The 22008-nt window shown below is 45.5% G+C and overlaps 1 protein-coding gene across 1 annotated transcript in view; it reads right to left on the bottom strand.

Annotated features, from left to right (window-relative positions):
• Positions 1–21323, bottom strand: part of MTMR9 (myotubularin related protein 9) — a 29011-nt gene extending 7688 nt beyond the window's left edge. Inside the window, exons 1-7 of the mRNA XM_069850668.1 lie at positions 21112–21323; positions 17017–17125; positions 15419–15544; positions 8007–8180; positions 5351–5568; positions 3190–3351; positions 55–196 (exon numbers count right to left, since the gene is read on the bottom strand). Coding sequence (XP_069706769.1) covers positions 55–196; positions 3190–3351; positions 5351–5568; positions 8007–8180; positions 15419–15544; positions 17017–17125; positions 21112–21296 — 1116 coding nt within the window. The 5' untranslated portion in view covers positions 21297–21323. The remainder of the gene's footprint in view (positions 1–54; positions 197–3189; positions 3352–5350; positions 5569–8006; positions 8181–15418; positions 15545–17016; positions 17126–21111) is intronic.
• Positions 21324–22008: the final 685 nt, after the last annotated feature.

The following is a 22008-nucleotide window of genomic DNA, read 5'->3' as shown; positions in this document are numbered from 1 at the left end:
TCAATACAAATGTCACTGGAACAGACTGCTGTTTGGTCCATAGACATTTCTTACCTGTAACCACTCCCTCACAACAAGAGATTCAAAGCCACGTATGGTCCTGCACCTTGGATCCAAGATAATCTGTGCCAGAGAAGTTACCTGGAGTGTTGAATCAGTTCCTTCAGTCCCATGGACCAACACTGATGCACCTTCCCTGTGAGAAAGGTGGAAAGGAATATGAGTGTGAATAAGCAGGACACCTCCTAAGGATTTCTGCAGCCCAGTGGATGCCATTATATCCCAGCGTTGCCGCCCTGAGTGTGCTGAGGTTTTTCCGGCTCTTCTCTCCTTCTTCCTGCCCCACCCCACATGGAAGCAGACCACCTTCTCCACCTAGACCCTCACCAGCACTAACCAGAACTCTGCATCACTTAAGCCTTAGTTTCTTGCTAAGCATTCTGGAAATTCAGATGGAAGATGCAGTGAGATCTCTTCTGTCATTCTCACTCTTTTCTGAATTGGTGCTTCTTTGAGTAATAGCACAGAAATGCATCTCAAAATTTGCTTGTATCATTTATTGTTTTGCTAAGTACTCTGAACTATTCCCATAACACTGCAATGGAGAGATCATCCCCCTAGATGCTCTTCAAAACAATACTATGAGTTTCTTGCCCAAGCTTGGGTTTAATTGTATTTGGGTCTCAGCTGGCATTTACTGCAACAGAAGTAAGCCAATAAGGAAAGAAATGGCAGAGCTTGGCCTCCACAAAGGCAGAAGAGTTAGTGTGCTGAGCAAGGAAGCTTGTCAAGGAGCCAAGCACAAAGGGTTCTCACTCACCAGCCAGCACAAGTGAATCAGCAAAACAACCTGAGGAGCTGAGGGAGCTCAGAGGGTTTGGGGCAGAAAGGTTTTGTACATTGCTTGGTGCCCATGTGCTGTCACTCCCCACAGTCCAAGTGGGGACTGTCCAGGGCAGCTGATTCCCTGCTCTCTTCTCCATCCTAGGCTGTGCATGAACACAACATCAGAATCTCATCCACATGCTCCTGAAGGAAGGACTGGATGGTATTAATTGGCATTTAGTCCCCTAACTCCTCCCACACAATGATGCAATATCTCACTTCTGCCAACATCCTTACACCCAGAAAGGGAGCTAACTGCAGGTTGTATTTGTTTCCATGCAGAGATCCCAAGCAAGCAGCAAAGTGTGGGTAAGAAAGATCATTCTAGCAAGCAAGCAACTCTGCAGATATTACTTGCTTTTTGAAGTGAAAAAGCATCAAAAGCTGTACCTTAAGCATTGCATCATCTTTGTCTACAGTCCTACGCTTAAAACAAACTCTGTGCCTCTATGATGTAGGTCATCTTCCAATACTTTCTCTTTCTCCCCTAGACAGTGCAGAGAAAGAGGCTGCTTAACAGCCAAGCACAACTGCAAAGGCTAACTGCAAGCCTATGCACTTCCCGGAGTGGGACTCACCAGGATAACACCTTTTATCTTTCAGGCCCCAGATCTTAAAGATCCTGGAATGGATCTGCATGGAATGGAGATGCTGGAAAATCTCAGCCATTCCCTTACCAAGCCTAATATAACCAAACCACCCCTGTCAGCTCAGCTATGAACTCCAAGTTCTCAAGGAAGCAGGTCAGGCACCAGTGCTGAGCTGGCCTGACACAGCTCCAGGTAAACAGAACAAGCAAAGCTGAGGTTAAAAATGATGAAATTGCCCCAGCAAGCCAGAAGAGTTTCATCACTGACCTTTCTCATTATACACATGCGGGAAGGAATTACAGAGAAAACTATTGATCAAGAGCAATCCTTTCCTGGCACAGTCAAAAACTAAAAAGGCACTGTCAGTGCTTTTTAAAAGCACAGCAGCTCAAATGGAATGATCAAATGAATGCCATCTGGACAGGCTGGATTGATGGGCTGAGGCCAACTGTATGGGGTTCAGCAAGGCTCAGCATCCCGTCCTGCACCTGGGCCACAACAACCCCATGCAATGCTACAGGCTTGGCGAAAATTGGCTGGAAAGCTGCCTGGGTGAAAAGAACCTGGGAGTGCTGCTCGACGGTAGCTGAACGTGAGCCCAGGCATGCCCAGGTGGAAGGGTCTGGAGCACAAGTCTTAGAAGGAGCAGCTGCAGTGGAAGTGGGGTTGTTTAGTCTGCACAAGAGGAGGCTGAGGGGAGACCTTATGACTGTCTACAACTGCCTGAAAGGAGGTTGTAACGAGGTGGGTGTTGGTCTCTTCTCCCAAGTAACAAGCAAGAAGATGAAAGGAAATGGTCTCAAGTTGCACTAGGGGAGGTTCAGGTTGGATATAAGGAAAAATTTCATTACTAAAGCAGTTGTCAAGGATTGGAACAGGCTGCCCAGGGCAGTAGTGGAGTCACCATCCCTGGAAGGATTTAAGAGACATACATTTCATCCTCCTTGTGTGAATGTATAACATATTCCTTAGCAGTTGTGAAAATGTAGGCTTTCCCCGAGTCTTGGGAAGGGCTTTCTCCTCTCAAAGCCACAAAGAACTCACACTTAGACGTCTGCATATGATCTTACAAACCCTGGCACCTGACAGCTAGATTTTGCTCTCCAGCCTGAGGTCTGAGGACAAGTGAGACAAGTCAGCAGTATTTATTAAAGAAATGTCACGTTAAGAGGCCACAAGCAGTTGTAAGGGATGTAACAGGATTGCTTAGATAGGGCTACGTGGATAAAAATTCAACAGGAAAAAGCACTGGACCAATTCCTAGGGGAAATAAGGTAAAGCCGTTGCTTTAATCTCTAGAAGTGAGGTGGTATAATGGAAACTTTCAGCTGAAACAAAAGGACTTTTTTTTTAAGACTGTTCTCACTTTACTAGGCTACCAAGCAGCATTTCAGATGAGCACATTCTAACCTAAACCTTCAATAAAACTATCCAAATTAGATTGGTTGCATCAGATATAGGAATAGACCTTAACTAGATGATCTAATACCTATTCTTAGTCAATATTGCCTCTCTCAGGCTTGTACTTCTAAAAATGCAAGCATGACTTACTGGAGGAAAATTCCTTAAGCATGATGAATTACTATCTTGCATGGGCACAAGCAATCTAGCTCATGGTGGGCAGTTGCTAATACTTAAAGTGGAAATACAGGTATTTCCTTGATTACAGATTGCTCATTAATGGGGAACTCGAGGTTTTCCAAAAAAGTCTTACCTGTCAATACACTGAGCAGCTAGACAAGCTGCAGTTAGTATCTCCTTGATATGAGTCAGCCAGTTGGAGGCTTCCAGTTTACTGAGCCAGCGGTCCATATTGTGAGACTGGTCATTACAAGCTTCCACAAGTTTGATAAGGCTTTCCTGTAGGATGTTAAACCTTTGGGAAAAACAAAATATTATTGCAAATGTAAGCAGTAACATAGCAATCATGACAGCATGGTTACAGAAATACACTGATCTGAAAACAAAGCACTACAATTTATAAGTAGTCATTTCAGAAAGCATGACCCTATGGAAGTCATGTCTACCCAGCAAACTGCTTTCACTGGTAATGCAGAGCCAGGGCTACCTGCCAACAGAATAGCTACCCTTTGGAGTTAGGAAAATTTTTTTCACAGAAAGGGTCATTGGGCACTGGCAGAGGCTGCCTAGGGAGGTGGTTGAGTCACCTTCCCTGGAGGTGTTTAAGGCACAGGTGGACGAGGTGCTAAGGGACGTGGTTTAGTGTTTGATAGGAATGGTTGGACTCGATGATCCAGTGGGTCTCTTCCAACCTGGTTATTCTATGATTCTTCGGACATAAGCAGTCTCTTACTACTGCAGTTGTGGATGCTTCTCTCCCTGGAAGTGTTCAAGGCCAGGTTGGATGTGGCCTTGAGGAGTCTGGTTCCAACCCCAATGGCAGAAGGGTTGGAACTTGATGATCTTTAAGGTCCCTTCTAACCCAAACGATTCTATGATTCTTACCTTTCAAAACACATTGCTTCAATAAGGCATTAAAACAGCACAGAATTTTCCTTATCTTACCTGAACTCTGTGTGTTTATCAGAGTATCTCACCCTTCCCACGTAAACTGTGTTTCAGTAGTCTCACTCCCGCTATCAAATACAAGAGTGGCTGCAACCTGGCATGAACATTACCAAGTGTCAGCCAAGACTGAAGCACTGCACCTTCTTTCTCTGTACACCAGCAGTTTTGGGGGAGTTTTAACCTGTAGAGCTGCAACAATCTGAAAGCCATCCATCACACAACCCCACACACAACCCCACTGTAATGGAGAATTTTAAACTACTCAACTTCTCAATGTAGAACCACGCTAAGATTAGTTTGGTTAACTTCCAAGAATGTAAGAAAAAACAAGAGAGGGGAGCGCATTTTGTATTGGTTCTGCAGCTGGTGCAATAAGTCTTCAAGCCCTGGAAAACTGGTATTCAGTGTGCAGCTGATAAAAACGAATGCTTCTCTGGTCTTGTTTCATGCTATGCCTTTCAGGGGCACCAAACACCACATGATGTTTATCCCAGCGTTATCCTCAGGTCTGACAGAGGATGCAGCTAGCAGACTATATCTCAGAAAAGATGAGAAAGCCAAATAATAATAGCATGAGATATTTAGTCTTCATATATTGTAGCTTATTCATTCCTCTCTATCTGATGCTTTCATCCACCTGTAAAATAATCCATCCCTGGAGATGTTCAAGACCAGGATGAATGAGGATTTGAGCAACCCGATCCAGTAGAAGGTGTCCCTGCCCATAGCAGGAGGGTTTGGAACTGGATGATCTCTCAGGTCCCTGCCAACCCAAACCATTTTATGAAACAACATCAAATTTAAGTCCACACAAAATTTTTTAGAAGCAAACCCAAACACTTCAAACCAACAGCCAGGAAATTCCTTGTACTAACACCTTAAGAGCTGGCCTATACGGTGATGAGGGGAGTGACTGCTTTCCAATAGCTCCAACAACATTCCGCGATGTCCATGTAGTAGGATTCCCCAAAACTAAGGCTTAAGAGCAGCTGGAAAGTTTTTCTGGCAAGGGACTTGCTTATTCCTGCGTGCTACTGCAAAGGGAAACAGGAATGCAGGTGTGCAGCTATAGATTGTCAGAGAAAGAGATGGCACAGGGAGATTGCCTGATGTCTGAAACCTGCAGTGGGTTGTTCAGAACAAGGAACCAAACACAGCTTTTCAAAGCAAAATAACTATCATCCACATACCCCAATTTTGCCAAAAAAAGGAACATGACCCTGTTGACAGGAACCAAGATACACAGCCACTTCTCACAGAAGCAAATGCTCCATGAAGCTAGCATGGCCCTTCCAATGCAAGCCTAAAAGCTGAGCACACAGGAAGGACTGTGTGGTTTCACCCACCTCTCAATACATTTATGAATCCTCCTCCACTGGGGATAGTGTGCTTCTTGTTCAAAGCCCCCTCCTTTGGCCCTGGCCTGCTGGGCAACATTCAAGGACCTCGTATCAATGATGTAGCCACGCTTGCCAGGACGCAGTGTGGCATTAATAAGCTTCTCGTCCTCTTTACACCGTCTCCCATTCGTACCTGTAAGAGGCTGGCTACTTCGCATCATGACCTGTGAGGACAAATAACCATGAATTAGGTACTGAAAGCAGAGAGAGACTTAAGATTGAAAGCCACTGATTGCTTGAGCTCCAGTACGAGAATTGGAGGTTTAAACTCACTATGCAAAGGACACCTCTCCACTAAAGGATTTCTTAGGGGTCTGTAAACGCTGACTGCAAATTGTTGCATTAGATCACTGGGTCTCAAACACATGCATTAAGAGCAGCTCTCTAGATAACCGTGCTGCTGAAATTCACACATGATACTTATTTTCCGTAAAAGCTCAGATCATTTTAAGAATGCTTACAGTAATGAGATAACTCAAACTTAAAAAGCTTCCTCTATCAGTTCAGTGGGGTTCTCCTGGATGTCCAGCTCCTCTCTGTGGAGCTGCACCAGAAGCACAGCTGTACTCCACTGCTCCTCCTAATTCCATCTGCTTCAAGTTCCATACACACGTGGACACAAACGTCCTGACCTGCACTGCCTGTTGTACAGAAACATCTCTCTAGTTCTCTTTTCAGCTGCTATACTCTCTTGACATGAACTCCTCACAGTTCTTTTAAGTCCAAGATGTTGTGGAGTCTCCTCAGGAGATATTCAAACTCCACCTGGATGCATTCCTGTGCAACCTGCTCCAGGTGATCCTTTAACAGGGGGCATGGACTGTATGATCACCAAAGGTGCCTTCAAACCCTGACCACATTGTAATTCTGTGACTGAATTTATTTAAAAAAATAAAAAACAAACTAGAAATCCCTGAGTTGAGGCTACTTTCTAAGCCACAGACATCATCTTAGAGGCTTTATCCTTTTACTTATTCCTGTAGTACCACCTTTGTGAGCCATCAACCTGACTTGCTGCTGATGACTCCTTTTAAGCCAACGTTTTCAGTACTGTCATATTTAAGGTCTCTTCCCAGCTCTGTTTTAACACATGAATGACTTGAGTGTTTTAAAAGATGATTTTTAGGTGCAGTTTAACCCAGTGGGTAGACTAATAAACCTTAGGTCTGCAGATTTATAAGCTGAGACTTCTCTTTAGTAAATGCCTTTCAATTCAGAAAGCACCTCAAATGATAAGTAAAATGTGAGGGCAGCCAGTCAGCAATCCCAACTACACTCAAGAACTCAAAACCAGAAGAGGAGCAACACGACAGATAGTATTACTGTCACAAGTTCAAGCACTCTGAGCCAAACGCTATTATATTCCTCGCACTTCAAATGCACGCAATTCAGAAAGATAATTGAACAAATCTTCCTCCAAGGGTCTTCTTTCAAGCTAAGGAAAAGCACAAAGCGTGACTGTTATGAAGCTCGTCTGGAGAAGAGAGGGCTCCAGGGAGGCCTTATAATGGCCTTCCAGTACTTGGAAAGAGGCCTTCATGAAAGCTGGTGGGGGGTGGTGTCTCTTTATCAGGGAGTGCAGTGATTGAATGGCTTTAAATTGGAAGGGGGAAGATTTCAATTAGACATTAGAAAGAATTTTTCACGATGAGGGTGGTGAGACACTGGAACAGGTTGCCCAGGGAGGTTGTGGATGCCCAGTCCCTGGAAGCGTTCAAGGCCAGACTGGATGGGGCCTTGGGCAGCCCTGGTCTAGTGAGACGTGTCCCTGCCTACGGCAGGGGAGTTGGAACTTGATGGCCTTTAAGGTCCCTTCCAAGCCAAACCATTCTGTGATTCTATAAAAGGTAACGCTATGTCAGGGTAGACGTCCTCTAATTTAGGACTTACAAATCTTGGCAACGGGAGGTGAGAACACAGTAGATCATTTGACTCAGAAGCCTGGATCAAGTTTACAAGTTGCAGGTTGGACATCCCAACATTCGCAGAACTGGTTACATCAGCAAGAGGTACAAGGAATCGACTCAATGATTTCATAAAGCGCATTTCTCAATTATAGTGTATCAGTCACTCAGTTGGGTTTTGGCTTGTAGAAAGGTGGTAAAGTCTGTGCAATACCAAGAATCGCAAGTCCTTTAAATATGTTATACTGACAGGCTTGGAGAACAGATTGTTCTGACTGCTCGTTCAACAGTTACACAGCAGAAGCAGTGCTGGCTCTGGGGACGCTTGCTGTCATCAAGACTATTATGAAGGAGACACCCAGAGACAGGGCAATGTGGTTTCTGCCATCCTTTAAACATGAAGCCTCCTGGCAGACAAAGCAAGTAAGGGTGCCAGCAGTGGCTTTACAAGTCTCATCTTGCTCTTACTGCTGCAAGAAACCCACATACACACCCAAACAAGCAGATTAATAGCAATTCCTTGCATGGAGATTACTCATTCCACCACCCAGAACCAGTTTCACACTATGGTCTTCAGAAGTAGAAAAATAAAAGGAGCAAACATCTCATGAACTGTCTTGAGTCTATAGCACAAGTTGTTTTTTCATTAAATGAGCAGATTCTCCTTCAGGTACAACTGTTACTAAAACGTAGCTTACCATCCCATTCTTCTTATGATAATAGCTGAGGACTGGAAAGCGACTGCCGTGGCGAAACATGGCAACTTTCCGAAGCGCTTCATCATCGATGGATTTGGGGACCATGACAACTGGAGGGTAGGAGGGACAGACAGAGAATTCCTTATTGATGCAGCTTAGACGCCATTCATCTGTCTGAAAAGGAGAACACAGAGGTTTGGGTCAAAAAACAGAGATTACTATTACAGGTTAACATACTAGGGAAACAAAACTTGCATATTCAGAATGAAGCACACGCGAACCAAGTAATATTGGTGATCCATTCCATCTGCATCACAGATAAGAGTTCAGTTGTCTCTGCTGGCATAAATAATTTTGCGCATCCGGGAACATTAAACTCCCTGCAACAGCATAACCGCGCTAATCTGTCAGATCAAATCCAGGACTGTATCTCATCTCTAACAAAACATGGCTAAAGAGATGCTACTGAAGAACAACAAACCTGGCCACTCCTTGCGGTGCACTCCTCATCCCCTACCTCTCAGATGTCTCATTACAGGTATTTGAAGGTACATAGAATCATAGAATCATTTGGGTGGGAACTGACCTTAGAGATCATCCAATTCCAAGCCCCCTACCATGGGCAGAGAAGGACAACTTCCAACTGGATCAGGTTGCTCACAGTCTCATCCAACCTGGCCTTGAAAATCTGCAGGGTTGGGGCATCCACAACTTCCCTGGGTAACCTGTGCCAGTGCCTCACCACCCTCACAGGAAAAAGTTTCTTCCTAATATCTCATTCTAAATCTCCCCTCTCCCACCTTAAAACCATTCCCCCTTCATTCCATCCCTGCACTCCCTGATAAAGAGCCCCTCCTCAGCTTTTCTGTAGGCCCCTTTTAAGTACTGGAAGGCAGCTAGAAGGTCTCCCTGGTGTCATCTCTTCTCCAGGCTGAACAATCCCAACTGTCTCAGTCTGCCCTTATATGGGAGGTGCTCCAGCCCTCTGATCATCTTTGTAGCCTGCCCTGGACTCACTCTGACAGATCCATGTCCTTCTTGGGTTGAGGACTCCAGAACTGAATGCAGGACTCCAGGTGAGGTCTTACAAGAGCAAAGGAGCAGAATCACCTCCCTCTACCTGCTGGTCATGCTTCTTTCAACGCAGGTACCTCTATCTGTGCTGAGAGCAGACTTAGTAACACTGCCCACAAGACAAAGGTGGCCAAGAACAGTGAGAACATCCACCAACTCCAGATGACAAAGCTGCTTTAAGGATAAAATTGCAGTGTAACATTCCAGCTCAGTTCTTTTCTAGAGGCTCTGCTTTACGTAAACTACTACAGCTGCTCCTCCAAAAGCACCTCCTGGAACCAGCACAGAATCTAAGCATAGAAGTCTCATAGTGAACTCCTGTTATATAATTTTTTTGCTTCCAACAGCCGAACACTTGTGAAAGAAGTACTGGATATTGGCACCCTGCATCCCTTACAAGCCCTTGGCGCAAAAGCTCAGGCTACCTGATAGCCAGGGTCAGGCACAGGACATTGATTCTATCTCATGCAAAACCAAAGGTCAACAAGAAGCCTCACTGACAAGGAGTCCTCACTTACTGAAGTCCAGGCTGGAAGAACTGATGTTATCCTAACTGCAGCCTTGGACAAGCCCAGACTTCACAGAGGGCTTGCTGCTTCTGGGATGGGACCACACCACTGCCTGGTTAAGGACACCATCCAGATACATCAAATGACAGACAGAAATATATTTTGCACAGAGGCACATAATACACAGCAGAATCTTCCCTAAAGTTTGGCAGGGAACTGAGCTCATGGTCCTCAATAGCAGGATAGTGGGTTGGCTGGGCTGCATCTTCAAGCAGTGCATCCTTACCCTGTATTTCTTATAGCCAAAAAAATCTGCTGACAGAACTTTGTTAGGGAAAAAACCCCAGAAGCCTCTACAACATGCTTTGATTTTAAAAGCAGCATTACATTCTTAAAAAAAACAGCAGCAGAATGGCAGTCAAATTTGCCTGCAGGACCTCCCGCAAGACAAAAAGAAGTTAAAATGAAATATAAAAACCTTTTGAGGAGGAACAGCCAGTTGCAATCACGGCATCTTTTTTCCTTTAGTTCCTATGCGCTAATGTGACACAGGTGTGAGACAGCAAAAAAGACCTTGATCATAGAATCATTAATATTGGAAAAGACCTCTCAGATTATCAAGTCTGAACGTCAACCCAACATGGCTACTAAACCATAGAATCATAGAACAGTTCAAGTCTGAAGGGACCTTAGACATCACCTAGTTCCAAAACCCTTGCCACGTGCAGGGACATCCTACTAGACCAGGCTGCCCAAGGCCCCATTCAACCTGGCCTTGAACACCTCCAGGGATGTGGCAGCCACGACTTCCCTGGGCAACCTGTGCCAGTGCCTCACCACTCTCATAGTGAAGAAATTCTTCCTAATGTCTAGTCTAAATGTGCCCCTCTCCAGTTTATACCCATTGACCCTAGTCCTATCACTACAAACCTTTGTAAACTGTCCCTCGCCAGCTTTCTTGTAGGTTCCCTTCAGGTACTGGAAGGTTGCTATAAGATCTTCTCCGAGCCTTCTCCTGTCCAGGCTGAACAACCCCAACTCTCTCTGCCTGTCCTCATACGGAAGGTATTCCAGCCCTCGGATCATCTTTGTAGCCTTTCTGCACCCGTTCCAACAGTTCCACATTCTTCTTATGTTGAGGATTACAGAAGTGGACACAATACTCCAGATGACATCTCACAAGAGGCAACAGGGAGGAAGAATCACCTCCCTTGACCTGCTGGTCACGCTTCTTCGAAGCAGCCAAGGACACACTTGGCCTGCTGGGCTGTGAGTGCACATTACTGACTCATGTCGAGCTTCTCATCAACCAGCACCCCTAAGTCCTTCTCTGCAGGGCTGCTCTCAATCATGTCATCCCCATCCTGTACTGAAATTGGGGATTGCCCCGATCCAGGTGTAGGACCTTGTACTTGGCCCTGTTGAACCTCATGAGGTTCTCACAGCCCCACTTCTCCAGCCTGTCCAGGCTCCTCTGGATGACATCCCGTCCCTCCGGTGCGGCAACTACACCACTCAGCTTGGTGTCATCTGCAAACCTGCTGAGGGTGCACTCAATCTCACTGTCAATATCATTGATGAAGATATTAAACAGCACTGGTCCCAGTACGGACCACTGGGAAACACCACTTGTCACAGATCTCCATCTGGACTTTGAGCCATTGACCACTACTCTCTGAATACGACCCTCCAACCAGTTTCTCATCCACTGTACCGTCCACCCATCAAATCCGTATCTCTCCAGTTTAGAGAGGAGGATGTTATGGGCGACTGTGTCAAAGGCTTTAAAGAAGTCTAAATAGATCACATCTGCTGGTCTACCTGTGTCCACTGCTGCCGTTACCCCATCATAGAAAGCCACTAAGTTGGTCATACAGGGTTTGCCCCTGGTGAAGCCGTACTGGCTGCCATTAATCACCTCCACACGCTTTAGCAATAGCTTCTAGGAGGATCTGTTCCATGATCTTCCCAGGCACAAAGGTGAGGCTGACAGGTCGGTAGTTTGCAGGGTCATCTTTTTTGCCCTTTTTTAAAAAATGGGCACAATGCCACCCTTCTTCCAGTCACCAGGGACTTCTGACTGCCATGACTTTTCAAATATCATGGAGAGTGGTTTGGCAACCACATCTGCCAATTCCCTCAGGGCTCTGAGATGCATCTCATCAGGTCCCATAGATTTATATATGTTCAGATTCCTTAGGTGGTCACAAACCTGATACTACTCTACAGCAGGAAGGGGTTTACCCCCCCGGTCACCATCCTGTTTTCCTGTGACCCAGAAGGGGTGAGGAGAGCAGTCGTCAGTGAAGACTGAGGCAAAAAAGTTGTTAAGTACCATTTTTGGTACAGACTGGGAAGCCTTTACATGCCACTGCAGCAGGCAGGAAGCTTATACAGATGCCATAAAAAACTCTTCTCATTTGTGTTCAAGGGAAGTTTCACCTAGACAAAAACGTAGAGGGATAAAGTAGGAATCGTAGGAAGTAAGAGAAGAGCACAATTAAATTATATAGTAACAGAATACACAGAACTCACATCAATTCAGGAAGGCTGGCTTAGCATGTATTAATTAACCAGCTCTGATTAGGAGTACATCTCTTTTACTCTTTCCCTTCTTCCAGAGGCTTGGTACCTCTTGCCTTACACGTTCTGACTGGCACCTGGTTATATAATCAGATTGGTCCAATGGAAAACTAGAATCAATTTAGAAAGATTTTCTGGCAATTGAAGTCTTTCCATCAGATGAACAAGCCGATCTGATTCAGAACACTATTTCCTCATCAGTAGATCCAAGGCATGGGCTGTGAAGCATAAGAGACAGCAAAATTGTCCTTTTTGGTGGCACCCTAAGATGCTGTGGGAAGTCATCAAAACCAGCAACTGCTACCTGTGTTCAGTGGCCTATCCAGAGTCTTGCACCATCCCCGTTGTAAGCTTATTTCATTATTCATTAGCCTCAAAACAGCCTCTCTGAACATCTGCATTTTATAAAAAGCAGAGGTTCTCCCAGATGCCAAGTTAATTTGCCTCCAGCAATATCATCATAGGCAGGGATGAAAGCAGGTCTGGATCACATAAAGGAGGCTGGCTAGTCACAGCTCATGCTTTTAATGCACTAACAATGGGATTTTTTATAGCTTTTTGGGGTGTCTATGTCAAATTACAGCAGATTTCATATGACTGCGTGTGATTTGTTTACAATGAAACAACGACCCGTGGATAAAGAAGGGAGCTGATAAATACCTTAAGGCCACAGAGAATGCAGAAAAGGCAAAAATCAGAACTGTGCTGTGCTTTTTGAGAGACCGTCTGTCTCTGATATTGCCGGCATGAAAAGGAATGGAAGAGTATCGGCCTGATTTATCTCTCAGCTCTGGTAATTTAACTCTGCCCATAATCTCCTCTCCTCACTGTTTATAACATGAGACAGATGATACTGTTATGTCATCCAGTTACAATTTACTGCTATGTGGGAAGGAGGAGGAGCAATTAGCACCATTTGTCTTCAGTAGCACAGCTACTTCTGCAGAGATCCAGTTAACCTCTGCAATGCCAGCTTCGGACTGCTAAAAGATACTCCAAGAGGAATCAGATGATTAGAAAACCCAAGAGCACAAGTCTCTCCTTGGCTTTTGCTTGGGATACATCCTCAATTCGGAAGAAAAAATTGCCATTAGTAACTGGAAGAGCAAAGTAGCAGCAATTCACCCATGTGCAGCAGCAGATATAGACAGAGGAAGCAGCAAGGACTGCAGTGAAGGGGAAGAGGTGGACCTCAACTTCAGGCATCACCAGATAAATATGCTGCATGACACTCAAGAGAGCAAGAAGTTAACATTTACTTCTCCCAGCAAGAGATCGGTACTATAGGGAATCAGAGAAAAACCTAATTCCAGTTAAGGCTGGAAAAAGCAAAGGACTGGGGGATGAACAGAACACGGAGGAGAGGACTCTGAAGAAAAAAGAAACTAGTCAGAAGTATTTTCTTAGTACTCAGTGCAGGGTTAACTCTTACATAAGTACTGTGTGTGGTTTTGGGCACCATACTGGGGAGGGTAAAACATAGCAGATCCAGGTGGATAATTTAATGGAAAAGGAGGTAACCTTCTGAATTCCACTCATCTGACTTTTTGGAAAAAAAAAAAATATATAAGTCAGCCTTCAGATAAGAAGGTTAATTACAGAACAGGAAATATTTGGTCAATGAGATACTTATCTTTTTTTTTGGGAAATGCAAATCATTTGAAAGTGGCTTTTGCTACCATTTCATTAAAAAGGAGTTACACCAGAAGTTTTGGTTTAAAAGCCAACAATTAAATCAACTGCTATCAGGGAAGCTTATTGTAAAGTGATTAATTATTGCCCTTGAAATGTAGCGCTATAACGTAATAAGTTTTTTAAATGTAAACCTTCCAAGGAGCAGATGTTCAGAAAGCCAAGAGATCCCCAAATATGATATCAGTGCAATTTTAAACCTCTGAAAGAGAAAAAAACAGCATATCAATGGATTTGTGTTAGCACCTGCATCTGCGTGGTGGCAAATAGTACAACCACCATGATTCAACTCCTTTCATCTACAAAGAATTTCAGCTACACGTAGAAAGCAAAACATGAACAGAAGCACAACCATCTCCTGCAATCTTTCACTGAGCTCTGAGGAATTTCCTTCTGCTGCCTGCAATCCTGCTCCCACACTCCTCCCGTCTTACCAGACAGCACTTCAGCTTCTTCCCTTCTGATTCTCATTGAAAAGCCTGCAAGTTTCCTCAGCTGAGCTACGAAAGCATCTGCTGCTTTGCCTCCAAACAGGAAAGCACTTTGATCACATTTGCCTTCTCCAGCTGTAATTAAAACCAAAACTGTGGTGCTAGTTATTGTATAGGTGAGTTGGTATGTCTTTTGACAGCAGATGAAGATTGGACGTGTATGAGTCCTCCAATTAAGAGACAAAAATAGAAAGATCCCTGAATTCCTGTAATCTCCTAGTGATTTCATCATATTAATCTGGTCAAGCTAATCGTATCATCCAGTTATTAGTCATAAACAGGAAGCAACAGATGCTGCAAAGAAGCTGGGCTGCAGATCAAAGAAAAAAAAATCAATATTCCTTGACTCTGTACTAATGGATGTAGTCTCAAAACCCCAAGATGATGCAGCAAGTGCACATTTACACTGTGAAACAAAGACACGGAACACAAAGACGCTAACCCAAGGCACTAGGTAGGCTCCTGCAACCAAGCCACTTACCACTGCATCACATTCAACATCCTAAAATGAAGTTAGGATAACAGATACAACAGGCAATGCCACAAGAACGATTCCTACCCTGCAGGTACCAAAATATCATCAACGTGTGCTAACTGCTCTTGGAAGAACATGACCAGAAATTCCCGGCTGTCTGAACATTCCCAATATCTCCCCAGTATGGACTAGGGTGAAGAGGGTTTTAAATCAGGCATCTTTATCTACTGCCATCATCCTAGAGAGCTAAGAAACCCTTAGCAATTTTAAATCCATTCTTACAATGAGGAGGGCCATCGAAAGAACAAAAGCATCTCCTAAATTCCCATGCTTCCAGAAAACTTTTAAACAGACCTCACAACCCCATTTGTAGAAGGTAAAACACAAGTGCTGCACAGGAAATATTTCAGCAAATAAACAGAAATGCCTGACGTTCACGGAGTGAATATTTGAACACTGTGCACTCTTCACCCAACTATTATTACCATCCAGGCTTTCCAGTCCAGAAGCTACTGGATTAAATATTTCAAACTATTATACTCTCACAAGTACATCCAAGTGTCTGCAAATCCTGAAGATGCAACTTACCACCGAACTAAGGAGCTCAAATTCTTGGTCAGGCAGAAAAGAGCGCCAGCCATCTTCAATGATTTCAAACATTGGCCGGTAGAAGAAGGGATACATGAGAGTAACAGAATCCAAGGTGGAAAGCGCCTGTGTGGATGAGAGAAATAAACAGCTACTTAATTTAAACTGCTGTTTTATTAAAAAAAAAACAATCACAGAAACATAAAAAGGTTTGGTGTGGAAGGGGCTTCAAAGATAATCCAGTTCCAAAAAAAACCCTGCCATGGGTGGGGACATCTTCCACTGAATCAGGTTGTTCAAAGCTTCATCGAACCTGGCCTTGAAAACCTGCAGGGATGAGGCATCCACAGCTTCCCTGGGCAACCTGTGCCAGTGCCTCACCACCCTAACAGGAAAAAGTTTCTTCCACATATCTCATTCTAAATCTCCCCTCTTCCACCTTAAAACCATTCTCTCTTGTCCTGTCCCTGAACTCCCCAATAAAAAGCCCCTCTTCAGCTTCTCTGTAGGCCTCCTTTCAGTACTGGAAGACTACTATAAGGTATCCCAGCAGCCTTCCCTTCTCTAGACTGAAGAACACCAACTCTCTCAGCCTTTCCTTGTATGGGAGGTGCACCAGCCCTCAGATCACCTTCATGGCCTCCTCCAGAACTGCTCTAACAGCTTCATGTCTTTCGTGTGCTGAGGACTCCAGAAGTGAATGCAGGACTCCACGTGGAGTCTCACAAGAAGAGAGAAGGGCAGAATCTCCTTGCTCGTCCTGCTGTTCACACTTCTGTTGATGCAGTCCAGGATATGGCTGGCTTTCTGGGCTGCAAGAGCACACTTCTGGCTCCTGTCGAGCTCCTCATTCACTAGCACTCTAAGTCCTTCTCTCAATCCATCCTCCACCTAGCCTGTATTTGTACTAGGGATTGCCCTGAGCAGGGTGCAGGATCTTGCACTTGGCCTTGTTGAACTTCATGAGGTTCACACAGGCCCACCTCTCACATACAGCAAAAAGTGTTTTGCTGTTATATTGGTGATGCCAACTTAAGGCACCCAAAAATATACAGCTACAAAGCTAGAAATACTGAGTTAGCTGGGGGGTATGGTAACATACATAAAATACAGTAGCACAAACTGCATCTAACCCCTGCACGCAGCACCGTTTCTGCAGGCTACACCATGTAATAGCACATTAGGGGTGAGAAAGGCACACAGCAAACAGGTCTAATTAATGGGACACATCCCACATAGCATTTACTTAATTACTAACAACAAAGCTTAAACTCAGTCATTTAATGCTGGGTGATACACAGGAAACGCAATCTGATTCAGTTTTTCCTCCTCATGCTCCAGCATAATGAAGCTGAGCTTCATTTTCCTAAATGCTATATTACAAGATATTGGAACAAGAACTGATGTGATTGGCCTTTTTTATTTTATAGACACCTACAATCAATATTTTAACAATTGCAAGGAAATATGTCAATCCTCATTTGCCTTCCTGAACAACAACAAAAACCTTCATAAGCATAACTAGAAAAAAGCTGTGGAGGTTGAGGTCTGATCAACACATGAGCACTTATGTGTTACTTATCTTTATGAATTCTTACCTCAATAGAGCTAGCAATGTTCAAACACTCCTCCATCCCAGGTATGTCCAGCTGGATAATTCGCAGATCTTTGCATTTTATAATGATGGTGCCCAACGAGCCCACAAACCTACAGCAAGACATGAAGAAAGAGTCTCTTATGAACAGGATCTGCTACAGCACGATGAGCTGCTAAGGCAGCTCTTCCCACAACATATGCCTACAAAATTCCTTTAGTAGTGATTTGTCTGCAGTATCTTTCAAAATAACAGAAGCTCCCCTCTATTTAATATTTGTAAGTTGTGCTCCGCTTCTTTAATTCCATCCTTGTGATACAGCAGTGAGTGGAAGTATTGCAAGATAGAAAAGGAAAAGTTTTCCTCACAACTTTGCTTTAAAACATGAACGAAAAGGTATTTGCTCAGGTATATTCTGACAGTACCGGAAGCTTCAGCTGCAAGTTTCCAGTTTCATTAGGGCAACGTGTTGAAACTTTGAGGACTGCAAAAATCATTTGAGTTGATTTAATTATCATAATGACATTTCAGTCTGGATACATTATACTCCTTGGATTTTATTGCTTTCCAATACCTGCAATCCCACATAGACATTTGCTTTGCAGACCTCAGAGAGGTTAAGGTCTCATCACTGCTCCTACAGCACAGGTCAACTCAGAAAAACTTTCAACATCACAAACACAGCACACAGACGCCCTCTCCAGTCTTCCTTACGCATCTGAAAGACGGAAGATGCCCAAACAGAAGCTGAACGTTTCCTTTGTGTTAACTCGCCTCCAGCATTCACAGAAATGCTGCAGATTTTAATTCATAAATCAGTGAACTAAGGAAAAGCCACTGCGTCCCCACACACACCATGGCAGCACTTGCAGCAACAAAGGGGGATGCAAGACACAGCAGGAGGCAAGGTCTGAGGACCAAGCTTCAGCCCATCGCAGCTGAATTTGCAGTTAGACTAGAGCTGCACCTGCTCCAGGAGACCTTTCACTAACCGATTTGCTTCACTTGTGCTAATTCCTTTTAGAATTATTATTACAGCTGAAAGGTCATCTTCCATTCCTCCTGCGCAGGCACAGGTTAACACACAGAACCGTGAGCCAGTAATGTGTGCTTGGAACCTAAAAGGCCAACCACATCCTGGGTTGCATCAAAAGAAGCAGAGTCAGCCCATCAAGGGAGGCGATTCCCTCTCCCTGCTATGCGTTCATGAGACCCCACCTGGAGTACTGTGTCTAGTTATGGAATTCGCAACACAAGAAGGAGAAGGAACTGTTGGAACAGGTCCAGAGGAGGGCCACAACGATGATCTGAGCCCTGGAGGACCCCTGCAATGAGGACAGGCTGCAAGAGTTGGGGTTCAACCTACAGAAGAGAAGGCTCCAGGGAGATCTTATAGTTGCCTTCTAGTACCAGAAGGGGGCCTACAGGAAAGCTGAGAAGGGGCTTTTTACAAGGACATGTAGTGATAGGACAAGACGGAATGGGTTTAAATTGGAAAAGGGAAGATTTAGATTAGATATTGGGAAGAAATTCTTTGAGGCTCTGGCACAGCTCGCCCACAGAAGCTATAGATTCCCCATCACTGGACGTGTTCAAGGCCAGGTTGAATTTGAGCAACCTGATCTAGTGGGAGATGAACATGCCTGCGGCAGAAGGGGTTGCAACTGGATGTTCTTTAAGGTCCTTTCCGATCCAAACCATTCTACAATTCCAACCAATTCTAATTTCCGTAGCACTGGAGGAAGAACTATAGGCGTTGTGACAGGAGAGTTCTGCAGCTCCAGCAGACAGTCTGTGCATCGTTTGCCCTTGTTGCAGTGTCATCTCACCAATCCCAATGTAGTAACAGTGCCTCACTACACTTCCTCTCCACGTTTCTTTAAGCAAAAACACCACAAGAGATCACTAGAAACTGATCCACTTCTCAAAAACTACAGGCCAGAGTTAAGTTGCTTCAACAGCTACAAGAAATTAAGCAGCAATTTGGTGACCATCTGATAATTAGGGAAAACACTGCTTTGTAAAAAAAGACACATATCATGGATGAATTTATGAATCTGGCACAATGTCACAGTTGTTGTGCACTAATAACCCAAAGCAGTGTGAAACTGGACCGTTTTACAGCCTTTGGTGGTTTAGGAGCCTTGTTATTCCACTCTCTCCAGCCCTGAGAAGAGCACACTCTTATCCTTTCCTATAGCAACGTTTCACTGCTGTTACATTCACAGAAAGCTGCTCTCAGGGAGGGAAATCATAGAATCATAGAATAACCAGGTTGGAAGAGACCCACCGGATCATCGAGTCCAACCATTCCTATCAAACACTAAACCATGCCCCTTAGCACCTCATGTCTAAATGTCTACTCTAGAAACCTTCTAGAAGCCAGGGCTGACAATATGGGCTGAGAGCATCTGCAGACGTGGCCATCTCCACTATAAATCATGCACTAAACTAGCAACACACCACTCACTCACCATAACGACCCCTGCTCATTTCATTTTAATTTACATTGTGACTGAAACTAAGCTCATAAAGAAAGAAGAGCTTGTAGATAATAATTTTCAGAACAGAGATACGGCTGGTATAGTACAAGCAGTAAGGAGAATGATGCCAAACTGCCATGATGACTGAGCAGTAGAAGACGGGAGCAGATTTCCTGAGGTGCCCATTGCTCAGTTCCTCTCCACCCTCAGGCCAAGACGCAGCATCTCAGAAATGCTCAGAGAAATCAGGAACACAGGAACAAAAATCAGCATCCAATACTTCACCTATTCCCAGATTCTAACAGAACCTATTTTTTTAACTGCTGCTGTTTGATTTTCCTAGTGTTGTTGGCTGAAAGGAAATGTATCCTCCGGTGTTGCTTTAAAAGGTGAGGAAAAAAATGGAGCTGACTTTGTAATTAACAAAAAAATTAAAGTATTACAAGCCAAGTGGAAAAGGACCAAGGTGAAGAAGCAGAAGACAATGCCCAGATGAGACGGGACTGCCACTCAGCAAGGGAAGCATGATGGGTAATGATTATACATAAAGCAGAAAGAAGTGATGGTGCAAAGATTCATCTCCAAACTCCCTACAACAAAAAGGGGTTGGCAAAAATAAATCGGACTGCTGCAGCCACAATTCAGCTTCACCACATCATTCCCATAAGCAATATTCTGCTAGAGGATATCTGATTGCCATGAGGAGTTTGGGAAGTCAGGGAGTGATGCTGCCAAGCAGTAGGAGACTGGATAAGACTGAGAGAGTTTGGAGTTCACTTCTGCCATCAGTTGTGCTGGGTGAACCAAAACAAATCGCTTCATCAGTGCCTCGACTTTCCTCTCTATTGAATGATGGTAGAGATGCAGCTTTTATCATAAAATCATAGAATCACAGAATCACCAGGTTGGAAGAGACCCACCGGATCATCCAATCCAACCATTCCTATCAAACACTAAACCATGCCCCTTAGCACCTCGTCCACCCATCCCTTAAACACCTCCAGGGAAAGTGACTCAACCCCCTCCCTGGGCAGCCTCTGCCAGTGCCCAATGACCCTTCCTGTGAAATATTTTTTCCTAATGACCAGCCTAAATCTCCCCTGGCAGAGCTTGAGGCCATTCCCTCTCGTCCTGTCCCCTGTCACTTGGGAGAAGAGCCCAGCACCCTCCTCTCTACAACCTCCTTTCAGGTAGTTGTAGAGAGCAATGAGGTCTCCTCTCAGCCTCCTCTTCTCCAGGCTAAACACCCCCAGCTCTCTCAGCCGCTCCTCATAAGGCCTGTTCTCCAGCCCCTTCACCAGCGGCATTTGAGGAGCTACTGATGAAATCCATAGAACGATTAACAGAGAACGGTGCTGACAAAGGTGCTTAAACAGAAAAATTCATACTCTATATATAACAAAAAAAATCTTAAGGTGTAACAGTCCAATACCAGCATCCAAAGAGAATAACAATCAACCTGCCTGTTTCAATATTCCGCCCCGTGCTGCTGCTGACTGCCCTTTCTCTGCTCCACACCTGGATTTGAAAAGGCCCAGGCCTTGAGAACCACTTTCTAACCCATAATGAGGCACAAACGATCAGGTACAGGTAGGCAGGAAAACTGGGAGGCGTACCTTTTCTCAATGGAATCGATGTTGGAGTGCAGCAGCCACAGCTCCTCGGCATTATCTTGACGCCGTGAAGAAAAAATGAGGTGATGGCCCGTCAAGCAGAGCGTCCCCTCCACGGCCAGGTAGAACGGGCGGTGAAGGACAACGTTGTCGGCGCGAGGGGTTTTGATCAGCTCTGCAAACTCCATCCTCGCTGGGGCTCGGGAGGGTCTCTGCCTCCACCAATCGTTACAGGGGTCCGACCTCACCGACAGCAACAGGGACAGGGTGAAGCTTGGAGGAGCTCAGCACGGCCTGCAACCCGCGGGCAGCCCTGCCCGGTGCTACCGAGGGCTGGCAGGGGCATAACCCGAGGGGTAACCTCCTTTCCCGGCGCGACAGAGAAAGCTAGCTCGGTCCCGGGGCTGGGCGGGCGAAGGAGGAGGGAACGGAGAGCTGGGGGACACCGCAGCCCGGCTCAGGCAAGGCTGAAGCCCTCGCAGGGGGGTCGGCGGCCTGCGGAGACGCGGGGGGGGCCCTGCAGAGCAGCGAGGGCCCGTCGGAGCGGGCGGGGATCCCCAGAGAGGCCGCAACGAGCCGCCCCGCAGCCCCCGGCCCCGCCGCTCCCGGGAAGCACCCGGCACAGCGGTGCCGACCGGAAGCTGCTCGGCCCTGAGCCGGATGTCGGGCGCTCACGTGATCCGCCAGGCCCAATCCGCGCTCCCCACCCCACCCCCCTCAACCGGAAACGACGCGACCTCAACAAGAGCGGGGGGCTGAGAAGGGAGGGCGGGGCCAGAGGGAGGGGGCGGGGCCTTATCGGAAATGAGCCAATGAGAGAAGGTGATTCGGGTTAAGGGGCGGAGCTTGGGGAGGGGGCGGGGCTTGGGGCTTAGGGGCGGGGAGGCGGAGCTCCGGGCT

This window comes from Phaenicophaeus curvirostris, chromosome 2, assembly GCF_032191515.1.
Source record: "Phaenicophaeus curvirostris isolate KB17595 chromosome 2, BPBGC_Pcur_1.0, whole genome shotgun sequence".
NCBI lineage: Eukaryota > Metazoa > Chordata > Aves > Cuculiformes > Cuculidae > Phaenicophaeus > Phaenicophaeus curvirostris.
The sequence above is the reverse complement of the archived record's forward strand: the minus strand, read 5'-3'. Positions and strand labels throughout refer to the sequence as shown.